This window comes from Drosophila mojavensis, unplaced genomic scaffold, assembly GCF_018153725.1.
Source record: "Drosophila mojavensis isolate 15081-1352.22 unplaced genomic scaffold, ASM1815372v1 contig_36, whole genome shotgun sequence".
NCBI classification, from domain to species: Eukaryota; Metazoa; Arthropoda; class Insecta; order Diptera; family Drosophilidae; genus Drosophila; species Drosophila mojavensis.
This window is the reverse complement of record NW_025318858.1, coordinates 9,224,203-9,243,753: the sequence shown is the minus strand read 5'-3', so window position 1 is coordinate 9,243,753 and position 19,551 is coordinate 9,224,203. Positions and strand designations below refer to the sequence as shown.

The window sequence follows — 19,551 nt, the reverse complement described above, 5'->3', positions numbered from 1 at the left end:
CGAACAGGTCAAAGATCTGCTGCACTTTGCATTTTTATTTGCTCAGTGTGAGTTAAACTTTGATATTTATTTAAGGGGAATTTTATAATTAATCTCCATTTTTATTACTGTCTGGTTTTATTATACATGTACATATATAACAAAAGCCAAACAAAATGTATATTTATAAAGTGAATTTATGTATTAAAGTATATAATATAGAAATTGGGAAATAAATATTATTTAATTTATTGTATTATTTAAATACTTTTCTAGACTTCTTTCGTAAAAAAATATTTTTTTTTTTATAATTCAATTAAATTTATATGGTTATATATGCAGAGTACATTTAGTCTTTGACCATTTATAGCAATAAATATTTTTTAGGCCTAAGAGTATGCTATAAAAATATTTAGTAACTAATGTAAAAATTTTGGCAAAGTTGCTTAAGCTTGAATATACAAAATTAAAATTAAAATAAAGCATATTTTAGAACATTAAATAAAATCTCCCCTTTTCACCAAAAATGCAAGAGCTATATTATTAAGTTAAAAATAAGTTTCAAATAACATATATTTAAGCTATTAATATAAAAAAAAATCTTGAATATATAACAAAAATCATATTGAAAGAAGAATAATTTTTTGAGTTCTCAACGACTTAAAAAAAAAAAAAAAAAAAAAAAAACCTTTCAATTTGCCGAATCGTTCAGCAATTTATCCATTACCCAGTCAAGTTCTTCATAAAAAAAATAAAAACTGTTACATGCTCTCGGAATTCATTTTCAATTACGTATATTTCATAGCCATTCAGCAGCAGCATTTATAAATTCCAACAGCTTAATTGAAATGCCACAACTATCCCTTCCACAGACCACACAGTCGAATGCCAGCCATGTGCTGTTGCGTAATGTGCCCACCTCTATATCCGGTAAATTTGCCTGTGAAGTGTCCGCCGATGCGCCCACATTCGATACGTCCATTGTGGCTGCCGATATGGAAGTTGTGGGTAAGTGTGACGGTTTGACTAATCACTTCAAAATTATTGATCTCAGGCACTCGCCACATGTGCAGAGCTACCCGCCCAGCGGCCCATTATAACGGGTATACATTCGCGCTATCGCCTCGGCGATATCATCAATGGCAATTGCTCGTCGGATTACTCGAAGCCAGCGGCCAATCTGACCTGGTGGATCAACGATATACAGGTATAATATGTAACAGTAATTAATTAATGATATACATATATATTAATTATTATTATTACACGCATATTCCTGATTATTTCCTTTCACTGCAGGTTCCACCCAACTATTTGCGCACTTATGACATACAAAGACACCTGGCTGAACACTTGGAATCCTCTGTTCTAGAGCTCAACTTCGTTGTGACTACGCATCATTTCATTAAGGGGCGCCTAAAGGTAAGGTCTTAGCAGCTCAACCAAATAATATTAGAGCTCATGCGAATAATCAAATTCATTTATATTTACAGCTCAAGTGCTCTGCTCGCATTCACGACATCTATGCACAGGAGAGCGAGAAACTCATCGAAGAAGATCGACCACGTATATTGGCCTCTGGCCGCTCGCCGGATATGAATATGTATCCCTTTGATCAACCAGGCGATGTGGATGAACACAATGAGCTCTACTTGATACACAAAAGTGAGTAGAAGCAATTTATAATAACTACAGTCACACAAATTACATAACATCCAACTCGAATGCATATATTACCCATATATATCATATTTCACATCATATTCACCAATATACAACCTCTTAAAACTGTGATATTCTTAGATTCAAGTAGCTCTGCCTTCAATAGCTCTGCCTATATAAACAAACACTCTTCTATACAAACTCTTCATGTAAAAGTTGACCACAATTTATGCTTAACAATATCTTGATTAAATTATCAGGAAAGCCAAGTCGAGACCTCAGCAGTTAGCTGGCATTGTGTTAAACAATTTCAGCCGAACTTAAGCGCGTTCAGAACCCTTCAGCTGACCTTTCTCCCCCCTCACAGTTTGGCCAATGCGTGTAATCAATAACTCATTTGATTAAGGGCCGCACATTAGTTGGGCGCAACGTAGCAAAAGTGCTGAACGTTTGTTTAAAAATTAGCCCAAAAGCCTAGGCAACAGATAAGCAATGGTCAACCCACACACACAAACAGACACAGATACAAATACGCATCGTGCTCGTAGAGAAATGGCTGAACTAGGTATACAAATCTTAGCCTGATTGTTTTGCAACTAAAACAAATGCGAAGGAGACCGCTGGGGATTGGGATACATTACACGCACGCCATTAGAATGATAAACGGAGGCGCATTAAATCAAAGTTAGTGGAAAAAGGACGAAGGCTGCAGGACACTGTGAAGGCAGCTCACCTTATTAGCCCTTGCTCCAGTTGTTGTTGTTGTTGTTGCTGTTGTTGTTTGCTTTGTGCTGCGCCACGATTTATTAATGCTCTGCGCTAAGCTACAAGCAATTAATTCAAAGATTAATTTCACCAGCGGGTGCCACAGCTTCGACCCGCACCACACACAAATACACACACACACACATACATACACGCACATGGACATCCACACCCATTAAAGCACATCTATACACATCACACACAAAATGGAATCAGTGTAACCCATACTTAAGCCGCTTTCAATATGTTTCGTTCTCCCTCTCTCTCTTCTTTCTTTCTTTCTACCTTGATACACATGCGATTACCCAAACAGATGCTGCCCCCAGGCCCAGTGAACTCGATTGGCAACAGCAGCTAACTCGATTTCTGTTAATGGGTCTATTGCACTTGGCCTGGACTGCCGCTCAGCTGAGCAGAACGAGAAATCAACACAGCTGCAGCATCTCTCAGGCGGAACGGGCTAGGATTAAGCGGCTACGGTGATGAGCTGGCCGGGATCAGTTACTGCTGCGCGGAGAAACGGAGACTTCAATACAGCTGGGCGGCGAGTGCTCTGCAGCCAACTCAAACTGGCCCGAAATATTAGTTAAATAAAGCTCTCATTGCATTTATAGAAATCATCATGAACAAACATATATGCAGTGAAGATTCTATTGAGTGGATAAATAAAGCTTAGAGATTTCTTATTTCATTTAATTCTAAGTGCAATTTTTAGTTCATAAAAAACTCTACTATTATTAAAAATTATTTTTATTTATTGGTTCATTTTGTTTACACAAAACAACTAAATATTTGCTTGTTTAATTTAAGAATTAAATTAAATTAAATTAATTAGAAAAACTATTCAAACATAAATTTTTTAAAATAATTTTACCAAAGATTCATTCAATAGTAATCCGCTCTAAGGAATCTTCACATTGGATTTCTATATATAAATACATAGCTAATCAACTAGTCACATTTGTCACTTAATTTTAACATTTAGCGAATGTTCGTTGTGCGTCATAGACAAAGAATGAGAGAGAGAGAGAGAGAGAGAGAAAGAAATCTTCCTGCTCGCTAACTCAACTCCCATAAATCAAACATTATAACTAGTATAGTACATAAACAAAAACTAAAGAAAAGGCAAAAAAAAAAAAAAAAAAACATATGCTGTAAAAATTCAATGTTTCAATTGTCTCACCTAAGCCTAAGTCAAGTGTACATAAATCATACGAAAAGAAATATCTACAAATTTAAGCAAAACATTTTCTAAACCAAAAATCTATTTGTTTTGATTTTCATAAAATTTTCTGATTTCTTTCTGCGTGTTTTAACGTTGTGGTTTCTAGGCGTCTTATACATATATATATATATATATATATATATATATATATGTTTGCTAGTATTTGAAAAATACTGTTAGTTTATAAAACTGTAAAACCTATATAAGTATTTAGCCATTGTTAAATGAAATGTGAGTTGATTTTTAGTTGAAATCGTGAATAAATGGCAGCCAAAAAAAAAAAAACGAACTGTTTTTTTTTTTTTTTTTATGTATAATGGGATAAATGTAAGTATATTTTTGAGAGCGAATTAAATATTTTCACAGAGATAAAGCTCTATTTATAAAATTGAGTGAAAAGCTTTTATAGTTTATACAATATGAATATTTGTGAATATTTGAAAGCATGCTAGAGTAAGAGAAAACTCAGAATTCCAGGATTCTAGGAATTTTAATACCAACATAAGAGAATATTTCTGGGAAAAAAGTAACACACTGTAAAGGCATTTCAATTACTGCCTTGTATGGAGGAGAGATAACCGACAGGGAGAGGTAGAAAAAATGAGGTTCCAAAAGCTGTGCATGTGGCGCACTCACCTTTCTTATAGTAATAAAATCACATGAGTCGGTCGCTCGCTCATTTTTTTTTTTTATTTTATGAGATCAGAGGGAGGAAGGAGCGAGCTACTTCTCTAATCAGGCATAGTTGCTTGAACACAGACATTAAAATAGAATATTCATTTTAATAAATATGCTAGAGTAAGCAAAGCTGTTCCAATTGCCGTTGTGAAAAACTTGCACAAATATTTCTCTAGCAATACAAACCATTTGGCCATTATTTGCAAATTACTATTGTAAAGCAGTTTAGCGTTTTTTTCTGCCATTTCTCTGTGACGTTTTTGTGGTTTGCCAGGTCGTCTCCGTCGACAAAGTGTAAAATATTATGGCGTCAACTGGAAAAGCCACAAATGAAAAACTTGTAATTTAGGTGACAAAAACAACAAGACAAGGGCCAAACACTGCGGCAATGTGGAACACGCAAAAAACAGCCTCAAATGGGTTGGCACCACTGCAAAAAGCGCATGAAAACCATTTGGCAGCACCCCACTTAACAACGCATTGCCGATACAGTGCTGGGCAACTGTTTGGGTATGGCAGAAAAATATAATTAATAATTAAAATTGCTAAATTATCTATCAAATAAACATTTCAGGCAAAACTATATTTTATTTATAATTGTTTATAGATAATACTATTATATATATATATAAAAAAAACTATTATATTATAAAATTTAAAAAATAATAATAATTTCGTTTGAGTATGACTAAAAACAATTAATTATAATACTTTTAATTAATAATATATTTTACAATTTTTTATAAATTTCTTTTTATATAAAACAGAATATTTCAGGTAAACTATACATTATTTAAAAAAAAAAAAAAAAAAAAAAAAAAATATATATATATATATATATATATATATATCTCTTTAAAATAGTTTTATGTATCGATAAATAATGTAAAGAATATTAATAATTTATAAAAATTCAAGTAAAGGGCAGCCAATAATATTTTCTATAAAGAGAACTATTACTTTAAATCATATATATTTAAAGTATATCAATAATTTATTAACGGCAATGCTTCATAAGGTTTGTATATGTAATTGTATGAATATGTGAAAATGAATGACTACTAAAAATGACCAAATAATTAATTTTATTATTTCTTTTCCCAAAACATCAAAGTGTTTATCCGTTTTTAACTAGTTTGAATTGATACAGCCTCTGTTTTGTGTAACTATACTTTGTCAAAATTTCTCCTTTGCTCAGTCTAATTTTTGTGGCCCGTGCTGTTTGGCCTTTCTGGCTGGCTGGTGTGGGCGCTGTCACTGTGTCGTTGCATACTTTTCAGCGAGCTGCCTTTGTTGTTGCTGTTTGCAATTTCACACTCGACTGCATCGCTGCCGATCTGAATGTGAATCAGAAATGTTTGTGAGTGTGTGTGTGTGTGTGTGAGTGTGTGGGCCTCGTCTTGCTAAGCATCTGCAAAAGAGGCGTGGTCGCTGCCCATTGCACTGTTGCAAATTTATTGCGCATATGAATGCACAGCCTCTCTCTCTCTCTCACTCGCTCCGTCTCTCTCTCTCTTTCTCTCTCTCTCTGACCCCACTTTATCTCTTGGCGCCTTGCTTTGGCAGTCAGCGAACCCAGCCAATTGCTCGAAAATGACTTTTGGCACGAGGCAGTGGCAAAAAGCGGCAGTCAAAGAGCGTGCGTGGCAGTGGCGGCAAAGCATGATACTCAGAGAGCTGCAACTGCAGCTTGAGCTCTGACAGAAGAGGGAGCAGCAGGAGCAGGAGCAGGAGCAGGAGTAGTTGCAGCTGCAGCAGAATCTGTACTTGGATGCTGCTAATGGACAATCGAAAACGCATTCAACTGACAATTTCGGTCCTCTCCCTCTCCCTCTCTCAGTCCCTGCATGTCTGTTGGCAAATTGATTCTTCTCTACGGTCTGTTGCGGTTGCTTGGCAGCAGGCACTGTCAACAGGCGTCACCGCTACTGCCGCCACTAACCACCGCCAGGTGGCGCCCTCATTAAAACTGCACTGCCAACTCCTTCGCGTTGTCAAAAACATCCAAATGCGTGGAGCAGCAAAACTTGGAAAGAGGAAAACCAGCGAAGCCAGAGAAATCAGTTTGGCTTCTTGTTTTTGACTTGCATGGAAAACATTTGTTAATTGCTTTTTCAGACTGGCTGTGTGTGCAGGCAACTCGAACATGTGTGTGGGTGTGTGTGTGTGTGTGTGTGTGCAGGCAACTCGAACAAATGGGAGCAAAATAATTGTACAGAAAAAAATTATAACAAATTAAATTGTTACATCGCTTAAGACTGAAGTAAAAAGCAAAAACAATTATGCAAATGCCTGAGTGAAAAAGTATGTAATATATATTTTTTTACAGAATAAACAAAGAATCGCATTTAATTCTTGTGCCCAAAAGTATGAAGCAAAGAAGGCAAAGATGACCAACTAACTCTCAATCAATGCAGATGGTAATGATTTTCATAAATAAAAAAAAAATAATTACAATTATTGATCTTAAAAAATATATATTACAAATTAATTAAATTATTAATTAAGACTATTAAACTTCAGAAAAAATATATATAAAAAAAAAATGTATTTGAACTAAAAGGAATAATAAATTATTTAGATTTTTTTTTTATTTTTTATTTTTTTTTTTTATTTTCAATAATTTTAAAAATATATAAAAGCTAATAAAAAATTGATGTGTGTTTCATACAACTCCAGACGGAATACAATATTTTATGAAAATATTTCGTTGTTAGATTTCGAAAATAAATATGTAATCCATTTAAAAATTTATTACCCACATAAATATCCCAAAATACTATATATGATATAAATTATAAAAAAAATGAACTAAAACAAAAACTCATTTATTCATTAATATTCCATTCCACTTAACATCGATAAACTTTTGCTGGCCTTTACTTCCCATGTTCATAATTTATAGAATATCAATTCGATTCCTGATGAACTCAAACGATTCACTCTGACAAATATTTCTGATTCAGCTATTTCGTCCTCAGTCTCTCTCCTTCCCAAGCAATTCGCACTCATCTTGCGCAGACAAACTTTTAAGTTTTTAATTAATTTGTTTTGCTGCGGCTCGAGACACAGGCAGTGGCAGCAGCTTTTCAACTCAACCACAACTTTTGCTCATTTTTCTCAGAGAAGAAAAGCAAAAGCATAAAAAAGAGATGAAGAAGCTGAAAAAAGGTTAAGTGTTTCCATTTGGCAAACATTTAGTCAGACCCAAAGAGCTGTTCTGCCCCCACCCCACCTCCAACTCAAAGCTCAACGATAGGCCCCAAGTGTGCGTGTGTGTGTGTGTGCGAGTTTTAATAGGCTTTTGTGTGGAAAATAAATTGATGCGGTGCACCTGTAAAACGTTACAGCAATAGGCATGCCATGTGGAAGGCAGGTCGTAAGGGGGCATCGGCCAACGTCTGTCTGTGGGCTCTGAGGTCGACCGCATTGTAAACGGGTACCACTCAACCACTCAACCAGAATTCGTGTTAATTTCGAGTAAATTGTTAAAAGATTGCCTGGTCTAGACAGCAGAATATAACTAAGGGGATCTTTTTGAATATGCGTCTGGCCGTGCGATTGTGAAGTAGAAACTACAAACTGTTCAAGTTTCAATCAGCTTTAAATTGAGAATAATCAAGCCATGAGTCTTCATTCTGACTGAACAGCAAATAGTTTTGGGCTAATAATCAATTCAGTGCAAACAAATTCTTTTTTCTTATCGTACTTTATTAGCCAGGCATATAGAATAGTGAAATCTCATCCGAAGCCCGTAAATTCACGCAGTATATACGACATGGCAGCAGGATTGTCCTGCTGCACCAGATGGCCAGCGCGATACACCCAGAACATGCTGAAGCCTCCGCCCTGCTTCTCATAGCCCTCCAGCATGCCATCGATGCGCATGGGGCGACGTGTGGCGCTTACGTACAAATCCTTGCGATGCCATCTCATGCGATTGATCCAATTGACGGTGCCAGGTGTCGCGCACAGCAGATCCAGCATGCCCGAGAAGACGCCCACGCGCACCGGCGTCTCATTCAGCAGTCGCGTAACTGTGAAAGAAATGCTGGGATTAGCTCAAGTAGTTGAGGTAGACTTAGAGAGGGAAATGTGATTGTTATAGAAATGCTGAATTATATAGACTGAAGAGCCTTGCCTAGGTAAGCAAAGCTAAAGTTTAATATATTTAAAAATTAAATCTATCGAAAACTTCTCTTTAAAATCCTGTATCCTGCAAATGCTTTAATGATATATACTTATTTTTTTATTTCTAAATATTCTAGTTTATTATACCTACTTTAAATAAATTAAATAGAGAGAAATATTTATTTTAAAAATATTTTCTATCTGGTCTATTATATATATTTCAGCTGGTATTTATTTATTTATTTCCTTTGATTCAATATATGCCTACGAAGCGTTATGAAGAATAGACAATTGTAAAATGTAAAGCTATTAAATCAGTATTAATTTTATATACATCGCTAATAAGGGACAATTTAGTGAGTTTTAAAAATTAAATAGTGAAGTGCTTACACTCACTCACTCAGCTAACTACACTTCACTATCGTATCAATATTGAACAATTATTCTTACTTAATGCTTGTAGCTTAGTATGAGTTAGAGTAAGTCAGTGTGGGTAAGAGCAATTCGCAGACGAAGCGGCTGCCAAAGTCTGCTGATAATAGAGCAGGAAGGAATGGAACCTACTCACATTAGATGTGTAAAAAATCATATAAATTAGTAATAATCATATGCTGCAAGCATAGGAAAAATAGAAGGGTTTCCTATAATAATATTAGCTCTTATCCCTTCCGTTTTTTCCTATATCCACTTGTTCGATCTACTCGAGTGCACCGCCTATCTCAACTCTCTCATATATCAACTTTCTCGATCCACTCGTTACCTATGTGCACCGCTGGCTTAAAGATGTCGTGGCCCAGTTTGATGAAGACCGTTGCGTTCTGGGACATCCACTCGGGCATGTGGGTCAGATTCAGCGCCTGCGTGACATTGTTGATCATGAATTCCCTCAGCTTGGGATCTTCGCCGTAGCGATAGACCTCGTTGATATGAACACGACGCTGGGTGTTGTAGAGGAATACGCCTCCAGTGTACTTCTCGATCACTTCCTGGATGGTCTGATCCATGGCCTGGAGCCATTTGCCATCGTAGACCAGCCTGGCCACCTTGGCCGCCGCGTGGGCGATGCTGCTGTAGCCCTCGTGATCCACGATGCCCAGCTGCAGCAGGTAGGGTGCATAGGAGAGGGTGCTGTCCAGGGGCGAGGTCCACGGATTGCCAACGACAACCGATTGCAGTTGACACTCGAGAATGCTGCGCTGCTTGGCCAGCTGCAGCTCGAGCGCGAATTCTGGCGCCATTTTGCCGCCATAGCTCTCGGAGAAGATGTGCAGCGGCATGCGCCGAAATTCCTGATGGCTGTGCAGGAAGGCACGCATCAGCTTGACCAGATCTTTGGCTATTTGATTGTTGTGCTTGGCATAGTGGCCGTGCGGCTCCACGTAGCTGTAGCCCGTGCCCACTGGGCTATCGATGAACAGCACATTGAAATGCTGCACCCAGTTGCTGGCTCGCGGCTTGCCCTCGATGTCGACGGGGCCCAGCTGCTCAAAGCAGCCGCAGCCAGTCGAGGCGACACCAGGCCCGCCCTGCAGCCAAATGACCAGCGGACGCTCCTTATACGAGCTCACATTCGCCGTGGTATAGTGCAGCCAGTAGAAGAGGTGCGCGCCCTCTCGCACCTCCACATAGGCCCAGTCCTGGTCTCCGGCACCGAAGCCACGACGAGCTGACAACAATGCAAGATGTAGAGAGAGATAGATAGATAGATAGAGAGAGAGAGAGAGAGAGAGAGAGAGATAGAGTACCTTGCAGCCAGCCCAGAGATTGCAGCAGCAGGAGCAGCAGCAGCGGCAGCCTGTGGCAGTTGCTCATCACTAGCATTGCCACGCCCACACGAGAAATATCACAATTAGCCAGCGAACGAACTGTTTCGTTCTATACCTAAGTGCGCACTGAATATGCAGCGTTGATTTTCTTCAATACTCAATTGGCTATTTATAAATTGAAAAGCTGTTTTCAATCACATAAACAAAAAAAAAAGAGGTGAACTTTATGGAGAACATAAAAATTCTTTTGTTGCGCTCCCAGAGATACCGTGTAATTGGGCCACTTGATGCAATGAGGTATACAAGTGGCGAAAGAAAGCAGAGAGAGGGAGAGAGGGGGGAGAGTAGAGAGAGTGTATATATATATATACGAGTATATCTTATCTAACCTTCGCATTTAAAATACAAATTGAGATTTGTAGCAACAGCGAAACAGAAATAAATATTTTTATATTATTTTATTATTTTTCATTTATATATCTCAGATGTAAAGCCACAGCTAATCTCTGTATAGAATTTGTAGCATAAGCGGAACAAAACAAGTAAGAAAGCTCTAGTCGAGACTACTCGACTACGAGATCCCCTGAACCCTTGGAGTAATAGCTATTTCAATAATTTTTCGCGTCTTTCAGCTTACACAAGAAACACGCACACACACACACACACACACGCACGCACGCACACAGGCGTACATACACACACATACATACACACACACATACACACACACACACACACACACACACACACACATACACAAACAATTACATACATATACACACACAAGCATAAACACGCATGGGCGGCAGTGAGCGGCTACTATGAGAACTTAATTGCTTAATAACTTTTTTGTGGACGTACGATCTTCCTGAAACTTTCAGATTATGATTATGACATGGATATGCATGTAATTGCCAAAGCACAAGTCTATAGTATTTGAAATACGCTTTTTACAAAAGTGAGGGTGAGGGGGTGAATTTAAGGGTGGGGGTAAATTTTAACAAAAACCGAAATTGTATAAATTGCATATAGGCATACATTAAAAATTTGGAGACTCTAGCAATAAAGGTGTAGAAGATATAATTTTATAACTGGTTTTCGATAAGGGTTTTTATCGATAAAAAAGATCGGGATGAGTTATCGATTTTTAATGATAAACTTGATATGCGCGCTGTAATTACGAACATTTTAAAAAAAATTTGAAGTCTCTAGCTCTTATATCTTCTGAAATCGACGCGTTCATACATACGGACAGACGGACAGACGGACGGACGGACAGACGGACAGACGGACAGACGGACAGACAGACGGACAGGGCCAAATCAACTCAGCTCGTCGCCCTGATCAAGAATATATATACTTTGTGGGGTCTGCCACGCCTCCTTCTGCCTGTTACATACATTTCAACAAAACCATTATACCCTGATTTCCCATTGAAAATGGGTTCAGGGTATAAAAATATATGAATAAAAAGTATTTTTTATTATATTTTACCGATTTTCATTGCATGTATTCCAGGTAAATTTATGTTGATTTCTATATATTTATTTAAAGAGCATTTGCTAGTCGTATAGTCTCTACTTGTTGCAATCTATTAAGAGATCATTTATTAGTTGTTTATTCTCAGCAATTGGCGCAGTTTCGTCGGCTTAATTCTCTCTCTCTCTCTCTCTCTCTCTCTTTATTGATTTGCTATAACTAAAATGCTAGCATAAATATTTATGTGAAGTGTGCGGGCCGTTTGTCATTTTTTTGTTTTCATTTTTCTCGTTCAGTGGAACAAGCCTTACGAATCTTAATTAGGTCAATGATCTTGTGCAGGCTGCTGTATAACTAGATTAGGGAATATGTTGCAGCATATGGGAAATGCAAAATAGTTTAATCTCTTCTACTGCAGTTCTCAAGATTTATTTACTCATATTTGTGTCCTCTTCTACTTCCATAATAACTAATTGAATTCAATGAATACGATTAACAATTGATTAGCTTAATTCATAATGCTGCTATAATATCAAACTGATTATTTTGTTCAACTCGAATGCCGGCTGATCATCAACAACTAATTAGTGAATACTTACATCAAATTCGTAATCGAATAACAATTATGCATGGCAGGCGCTGAAGAGAAACAGGCTGAGGATGCTTAAGTGGGTGGGCGTGGCAAATGAATTTCCCCCGTTGGTTTTTCCCCAAGACTGCTGCGGCTCGTCACGTCAACGCACAAGTAATTTTCACACAACTTAACGCCACATATCGTGCATATTAATTATGGTCGGTGGCGGGTCCATGAGGCGGTGGCTCCGGCTCCTGCTGCTGCTGCTCCTGCTACTCCTGCTGCTGCGTAAAATCCAATTTGGTAAGACGACCTATGCCATAGTCACGTAGATTGGCAAACGGGAGAGCCGCTCCAAAGAGCAGGCACATGCTAAATGTCGTTTGCTCGAGCGCTCGAGGCATGCGGCCAATGCGCCTGCACGTATGGCGGCTCTACACTGAGCGAAAACAGATGTACGGCTGCTAATTGCAAATTATCCATTTCCAAATGAATACAAATATAAATCAGCTGCAGTTTGATAAAGTATTTTTTAATAAGAAATACAAAATTTACCTGGAATTTCATTTACACGAAGATTAAATTGAATTTTTATTCAGCGAGCTTCGATATTTATTCAATTGTTAACAATATTTAGTAAAATTGTTTAAGTACTTGGGAGTTTTCATTCTTCTCATCTCAAATAAGTTTGATTTGCGTTGAAAATTGCGTTTGTAATAATTGTTTTTGTGTTTTCTTTGTTGTGTTTCGTTAAGTGTGAGCTTACTACGAGCCTCTTATGGTTGTTGCAGTTGTTGTTGTTGTTTTGGTTGCCTCGTGTACAGATGGCATAGGCTATTGTAGCCATGTCAAGTATTTATAGGTAGAATGCCAGGATTTGGCGCGTCGAGGCCAAAAATGTTGGCTCAAAAATTGCTCATGTGAGCGAACGATGTCGCTTGGGCTCTCGGTCGGCTGTGTTTTCTTGGCCAGGGCCAAAAATAAATTAAATGCCAGCGCTAAACAAAGGCGAAATTCTTCATAAGAAAAATGCGACTTGCCAGCATGAAAGACAGGTGCTACACCTCTTCTTGCTGCTGCTGTTGCTGCTGCTGCTGCTGCTGCTGCTTGAACAGCCAACAACAAGAGGTTTCAAGCCAAACAAAGGCAAATAAATGAGCGTTAATTAGTAATCAGTCAAATGCACATGTTGCCAACTCTTTATTTATAACAAGCACTTTAGCAGTGAGCCATGCAACGCCACTTCACTTTACATCAAGTCTTATGCCACCAGGAAACTCACTCGAATACCTGAATTTTGAAGACTGTCATTAACACCTTTCTTTTTTAATGAGTTTGCCAAACCGTCAAGAACTCTTAGAGAATTTTCGTTTCTTTATATAATTTATATTTGAGTATAGAGTAGACTGACCTGATTGTCTTGCATTTAGACTCAAGATGAACTCGGGTTTGTCTTCCAGTTCGGCTTTGTCATACCATAATCTGTTTCCTATAACCTACATAAATCGTTATCTTACTCAGGCTGATCAGAACAGATAGTTCTTGGCGATTGGCAAAGATTCAACTGTATAAAGTACTAATGTCATAGTAGAATGCAGATAAGATTTTTTATTTTTATTTTCCAAAAATTTTTTCATATATATTTTTTTTTAACAATTACTAATTATATTTGTTTCGTTTTTTTTATTTATTTATTTATTTATTTTTTTTTTTTTTTGTGTAATATTTAATATTTCATTATAGCGCAACAACTTCCATATTCCAAATAAAAACATATATTTATATTAGAAACATACTTTTTATTTCATACAAAATAAAAACATAATTGGTTCAAAAATTTATTTAAAAAAAAAAATAAATAAAACAAATAATAATAATTATAATAATAGTATTAATAAATTTTTTTTTTTTTTTTTTTTTTTTGTTAAAATTAGGATTGATTTTTATATGTGAAACACTGCGCAAACTATAAATTTCTCGATTAACTAGGCTTTTAAATTACATTCGATTGCATAATTCCCAAAATTCCAATCGTGGAATTCTAAACTGGCTAATATATTTACAAATATTTTATGTGCACAAAAATCGAATATATGAATATGCTAGAAAATTAATTTTGTGATATTCTATTCAACAAATATTTGCAACTAATCCGGCTAAAAAATATGAAAGCAGCTGCAGTGGGGGAAAACAGAAAAGAAAAATAGATTAAATGGCATGTCAAATGGTGGAGACGGAAAAGAGTAAAAACAAATTTCCAGCAACAACCACAACGCAAGGCCCCAAATGTTTAAAGGTGAAAAATTGTCTGATCAAAATACGAGTCAAAGAGGCAGATCCAGCTGCCGCGGCAGTTGCTCAAGGTGCTTGGCCGTATGACAGGCGTTAACTTTTCAATGTTGACATCCAGGCCCCTTCGACCAGCCACGCCCCCTGCAGGCCACGCCTCTGAGCGCCAACGTGTGCCGTGTTTTGTGCGCTCAATCAATTTTGTCAATTTTCTTTTCCTGCTTCTTTTTTCGCTCCATTTTTTTGTTGTTGTCTTCAGCAATGATACCCTATATTTTCTCAATATATAAATATGATGAGAAAGGATTAGTTGTAGAAATTTATGAACGAGTTAGAGAGCTGATATTTGATCAGCATTAATAGCTTAGATGAAAGTATAGTGATCTAACCAGATCTAATATTATGAAAACTTAAGAGTTTTTTCATATCTCTTAAAGACATTTTTATAACTCATTTAAAAAGGAATATTTGCTGCTTATATAGCTTGAGATATAGAAACTCATTTTCGATACGTGACTCATAAATGATGTGTAGGATATCTTCAAGTCGGCTACATTTCTAGTTTTGTTTATTTCATTTTATTTTTTTATTTGGGTACAGCGCGCACGTTTGGTTTATTTATTCCTGCTGCTTGTCGCAGTTGAAGCTGTCTTCATAGCCATTACCGCCTCTTCGGCCCCTCCCACATGCGCCATTCCCTCTGCCACGCTGCTCGACCTTTCGACTACGCTGCTGATGATGATGGCTGCACGTCTCGCAATGCTCTGATGTGTGTTGATATTTGACACTTTATTATGTGCACATCATCAATTTTGAAATTATTGTCAATGTACGGATAGATTGGAGAGCAAAACAATATGCGCGAGAAGGCCAAGTTGACGATATAGCAACAGCGAAAGCTTTTGATGATTATCTACGTCTATTCAATAAGAGGTTCGACTATAAATTAGTTTGTGTTATCCAGAAACTACCTGAGGTTATGTAGGCAAGGGAGTAAAAGATTGTTAGCTGGGATTAATTTAATAATTAAATATATAATATATAATAATATATCGCGGTATAAAATACTAAAATGATATTTGGGTTAAGGAAGAGCGCAAGTTCAACAGAAGAGATTTTGTGTGAATTTTTCTCTTAATATTAGACAAAATTTATTAATTCTTTTTTTTATTATTTATTATAAATTTTGTAAATTAAAAATACACAAATTAATATGTTTTGATTATGGCAACAGAAGGCGACGCATTTTAATTTTTATTAAAATCAAAATTTCCATAAACATAAAATTATAATACACAAAACAACAACAAAAAACGCAAAAAAATAAAATAAAAAGTAATATAATAAAAAAAAAAATATAAAAAAAAAATAAATAATTTTAAGACACACACAATGACACATTTTGATCATCAGAAAATAAGATTTGCAGTGTTACCAGATAAGTAATAGATGAAATATATCAAAAGCTCATTCGATTTTAATTCGCGAATTTCTTTAGAAAGGAAAAAAAAGGGAGTGATGAAAATCTCTCCAGCTCGTGCGATTCGTTTCACCAAAAGTATTCGCGGTTCGTATGCCCGTGAATATATTTGAGTAAAAATAATAATATATCGAATATGCATATATTGAACTGATCGACTGCAGTACCTCTCTGCTCATCATGGACTATAAACAGTTCCTGGCCGCACGCGCCGTGCAGGCGGCGTGGCGACGCCATCAACAGCAGGAAGCATTCCATTATGCCACAAAGGCTGCCATCACCATACAAAGATGGTGGCGAGGCTTTCACGCTCGCAATCGTTTCTTCTCCATCGTTGAGCAGAGGGTGCAGGATGGAGCGATCGCCTTTTACAACAGGGCGGCGACCAAAATACAGGCGTTCTTTCGGGGCTGGTACACACGGAAGACAGTCCACGATATGCACAACCTGCGACGCATGCAAATCTGTGCCGCCGAGGATCTGCTCAATGATGTGGCCTGCAAGCTGCATCATCTGCTGCGCACATACTCCATACCTGGCATCTACTCTCTACGCAACTCACAGTGGGTCGCACACACATTCACAGTGACTCAATGCTCAACTGATTGATTGCCTTGCTTCTCCACAGCTGTCTGTCGAAGGTGGAACAGCTGATGACCAGCATGACGTATCGATTTCTCAATGATCGTGCGAGCTATCATCGGGTGCGCCGGGAAACTTTGGCCAGGAATCAAGCCACTCAGTTTGAGCGAAACGCCCATTATACGAATGTGCCCTATCCGGGTCCCAATTTCAATAGCGCGTGCGAGCCCTGTCGCGAGGACATAATCATCAACAAGCCCATAGAGCTGTGTATGTACAAGATTATTACGGAATACGAGCGAGCTACGGTCAACCCGACTATAGCCAAGACACGCAGAACTCTAACTACTCGTGAGTAACAAATATTTTCAATTAGAAATGAAAATGGGAAATAATGGTAGAATATTTTTGTTTGTTTCATTAATTGAGCTCTATGCCATTTTTTCCATTTTAAATGGTACCCTGCGTCCACTCTTACCTCTCAACTCTTACTTTGTTCTCTATCGAGCACTCTTCCCATTCAATCAGGTAAATTTCACGCGCAATCGCGCAAAATGTGGGAGCACGTGGGCAAGGTGCAAGGCGATTTTTGCAGCGATGTCATCAACAGCATGCGTAAGTGGCATATTTGGAATGCAAAGAAGCTAATAGTAGCCCGCGACATCTATCGCGATCCCGAGAAACTGTCATATTTCCTAGACGATGTCTCAAGATTGCTCAGACAGTATACACAGTCCTGTTATTGCCATGAAATTACACTTCCAAAAATTTAAGACCAAATTTGTTTGCGAATCAGTGTTCGTCGATACGTGTGGCATCACGAGCACGCACGACTCGACACGACTTGTTTCACGTAGGAACTGTGCAGTTGTTTCGTGCTTGCTCGTAGATGCAACTCAAAGGAACTGACATGATGACTAAATACAAATTTTAAGAGAATCTCTTTTAAATGTAAAATGTCTAAATTAAATGTATAAATAAAAGTGAAAGAGAAAAACATTTGTATCTTATATCTAAAATTCTCATATATATAAATACAAACAATCATTGTCGTTTACTACGATCTCAAACACTTTAATCTAATATAATAAAAACAAAGTAATAGAAAATGATATTATTCATATAAAATGTATAAACAAATTTCTTATTGAGCTTAAGAAATTTCCACCTAAAATTTTTATAAATAAAATTATTTCACTTCAGAAAATTGTATAAAATTTTTGTAATTATATATATTTTTCGATATATATATAGTCAATTTTCTATATATATAATCTTTAAAAATTTCTACCCTAAAGCAATCCTAACTAAAATTATTTTATGTTTAGAGAAAGATTTTTTTAAGTGTATAAATAGAATCATCTTTTAATTATGCATTTTTGCTTTCATTCAACAGAATGGTTGGTTTTTTTTTTTTTTTTTTGCAGATCGCTAGTTTATCTTTGCCAACACATAGACATAACCACAGGCACACATGCGCATACACACATATTCATTCACACATACACAGCCACACACGCTTGCCATCATCGAGGGGCACATTTGGCGCGCCGCAAAGTATGCAATCAATTTTGATAGGTCACATGCAGCGCTTGGGCGTGGCCCGCCCGCCCGACAGCTCCTGCCAGCGCCCGGCATTGGCATTGCAATGTTTTACTAATAATTTTCAATATAATCAGCACCTGCGACGAGCGAAAAGGAAGCCGACAAATGTTGCTAATGTATAAACATTTGAGCGAATAAAAACTGAAATGGCCCAGCTAGCGAGACGGCTCAGACGGGACGCAACGGGCGGCCCACACGACCGTGTGTATGTGCGTGTGTGTTTGTGTGTGTGTGTGCTTGTGCCACATTTATGTGGCATCCGCCATCCGCTAAGAGTGGCAGAGTCGAGGCACTGCGGCAGTTGGAGCCCGTAATGCGTTACGGTTACGGCGTTAATTTCACCACATGTGGTTCCTGATGGCAAACGAATGGAAGGACCAGCAACTGCCAACAGCCTCTGGCCAAGTCTTAAAGCGTCTGCAAAAGAACTGATGTGATGCGACATGCAAATATTTGTACAGTGGGTAAGTGCTCCCATCGCTAAAGGAAATCGAATCGAATATGATCTTAATATGATAACAATATTATGCTAACAGAGATAATTCATTAAGTTAATTTTCAAAATATATACATATAGCAGCAAGTCGACATACATATATTATATATTTATAGAATATATATACAAAATTTAATTTAACTCTTAATTTTTATTTTACCATATTCTATTTTTAATGAGCTAATCAAAACTATTCAGATTAATATAAGTTATAATTTAATTTAATTTAATAAATTTAGGATGAATTTTAGATAGCAGACCTTAAAAATATATATATTTTTATTTAATTATATTATTTTGTATATTTACTATATTTTGATCGAAAAGAATATTTTATTTCAATTTATTGGCCCCATCGTCTTATATATGCAATGTATATATACTTCTGGTATCATTTAATATATAAGAGATTGTTCATAATCTCTCGTACTCCTGTAGATGGAATTCAGTCAATTTCTCGGAATGGCCAATAGATACATATAGCTTTATTTACATATGTATATAGATTGTATTTTTATATTTATTTATATATTTGTATATTGTATTGTTTTCTTCTTAATTTAATAGCAGAAACCTTTGGCCATTGGAATAAAGAGTATCATAAGACTTTTCACTCATATCGAAGCAACTAAACTGTCAGCAAATAGAGCAATTAATCGCAAATGTTGCGATCCATTGGCAATTAAGTCAACAAACTGCTACACATGTTGCCCAATGAGTTCTTAACAACGTGAACACAAGAGACGGTGCGGCTTTTCAAGCTCTACCTCCTACTTGGCTCCTGCTACCAGAACATAGTATATATAGTTCCCAGTTGGCTAATTGCTATTAGCCATGAGC

The 19,551-nt window shown here is 37.0% G+C and overlaps 3 protein-coding genes across 3 annotated transcripts in view; 2 read left to right on the top strand and 1 right to left on the bottom strand.

Annotated features, from left to right (window-relative positions):
- Positions 1–3,174, top strand: part of LOC6576411 — an 88,938-nt gene extending 85,764 nt beyond the window's left edge. Inside the window, exons 4-8 of the mRNA XM_002002365.4 lie at positions 852–987; positions 1,053–1,186; positions 1,279–1,401; positions 1,473–1,644; positions 2,720–3,174. Of these exons, the coding sequence (XP_002002401.2) occupies positions 852–987; positions 1,053–1,186; positions 1,279–1,401; positions 1,473–1,644; positions 2,720–2,889 (735 nt within the window). The 3' untranslated portion in view covers positions 2,890–3,174. The remainder of the gene's footprint in view (positions 1–851; positions 988–1,052; positions 1,187–1,278; positions 1,402–1,472; positions 1,645–2,719) is intronic.
- A 4,827-nt stretch (positions 3,175–8,001) lies between these two features.
- On the bottom strand, positions 8,002–10,332 carry LOC6576410 (retinoid-inducible serine carboxypeptidase). Its single transcript, XM_002002364.4, has 3 exons — positions 10,186–10,332; positions 9,201–10,106; positions 8,002–8,346 (listed from the first exon to the last, which is right to left on the bottom strand). Exons 1-3 carry the CDS (start codon positions 10,259–10,261, stop codon positions 8,051–8,053), a joined length of 1,278 nt encoding a protein of 425 aa, XP_002002400.2. The 5' UTR covers positions 10,262–10,332; the 3' UTR covers positions 8,002–8,050.
- Positions 10,333–15,851: 5,519 nt separating this feature from the next.
- On the top strand, positions 15,852–17,583 carry LOC6576409. Its single transcript, XM_002002363.4, has 5 exons — positions 15,852–15,990; positions 16,047–16,115; positions 16,193–16,591; positions 16,657–16,961; positions 17,139–17,583. The coding sequence occupies exons 1-5, from the start codon at positions 15,941–15,943 to the stop codon at positions 17,381–17,383; spliced, it is 1,068 nt and encodes a 355-aa protein (XP_002002399.2). The 5' UTR covers positions 15,852–15,940; the 3' UTR covers positions 17,384–17,583.
- Positions 17,584–19,551: the final 1,968 nt, after the last annotated feature.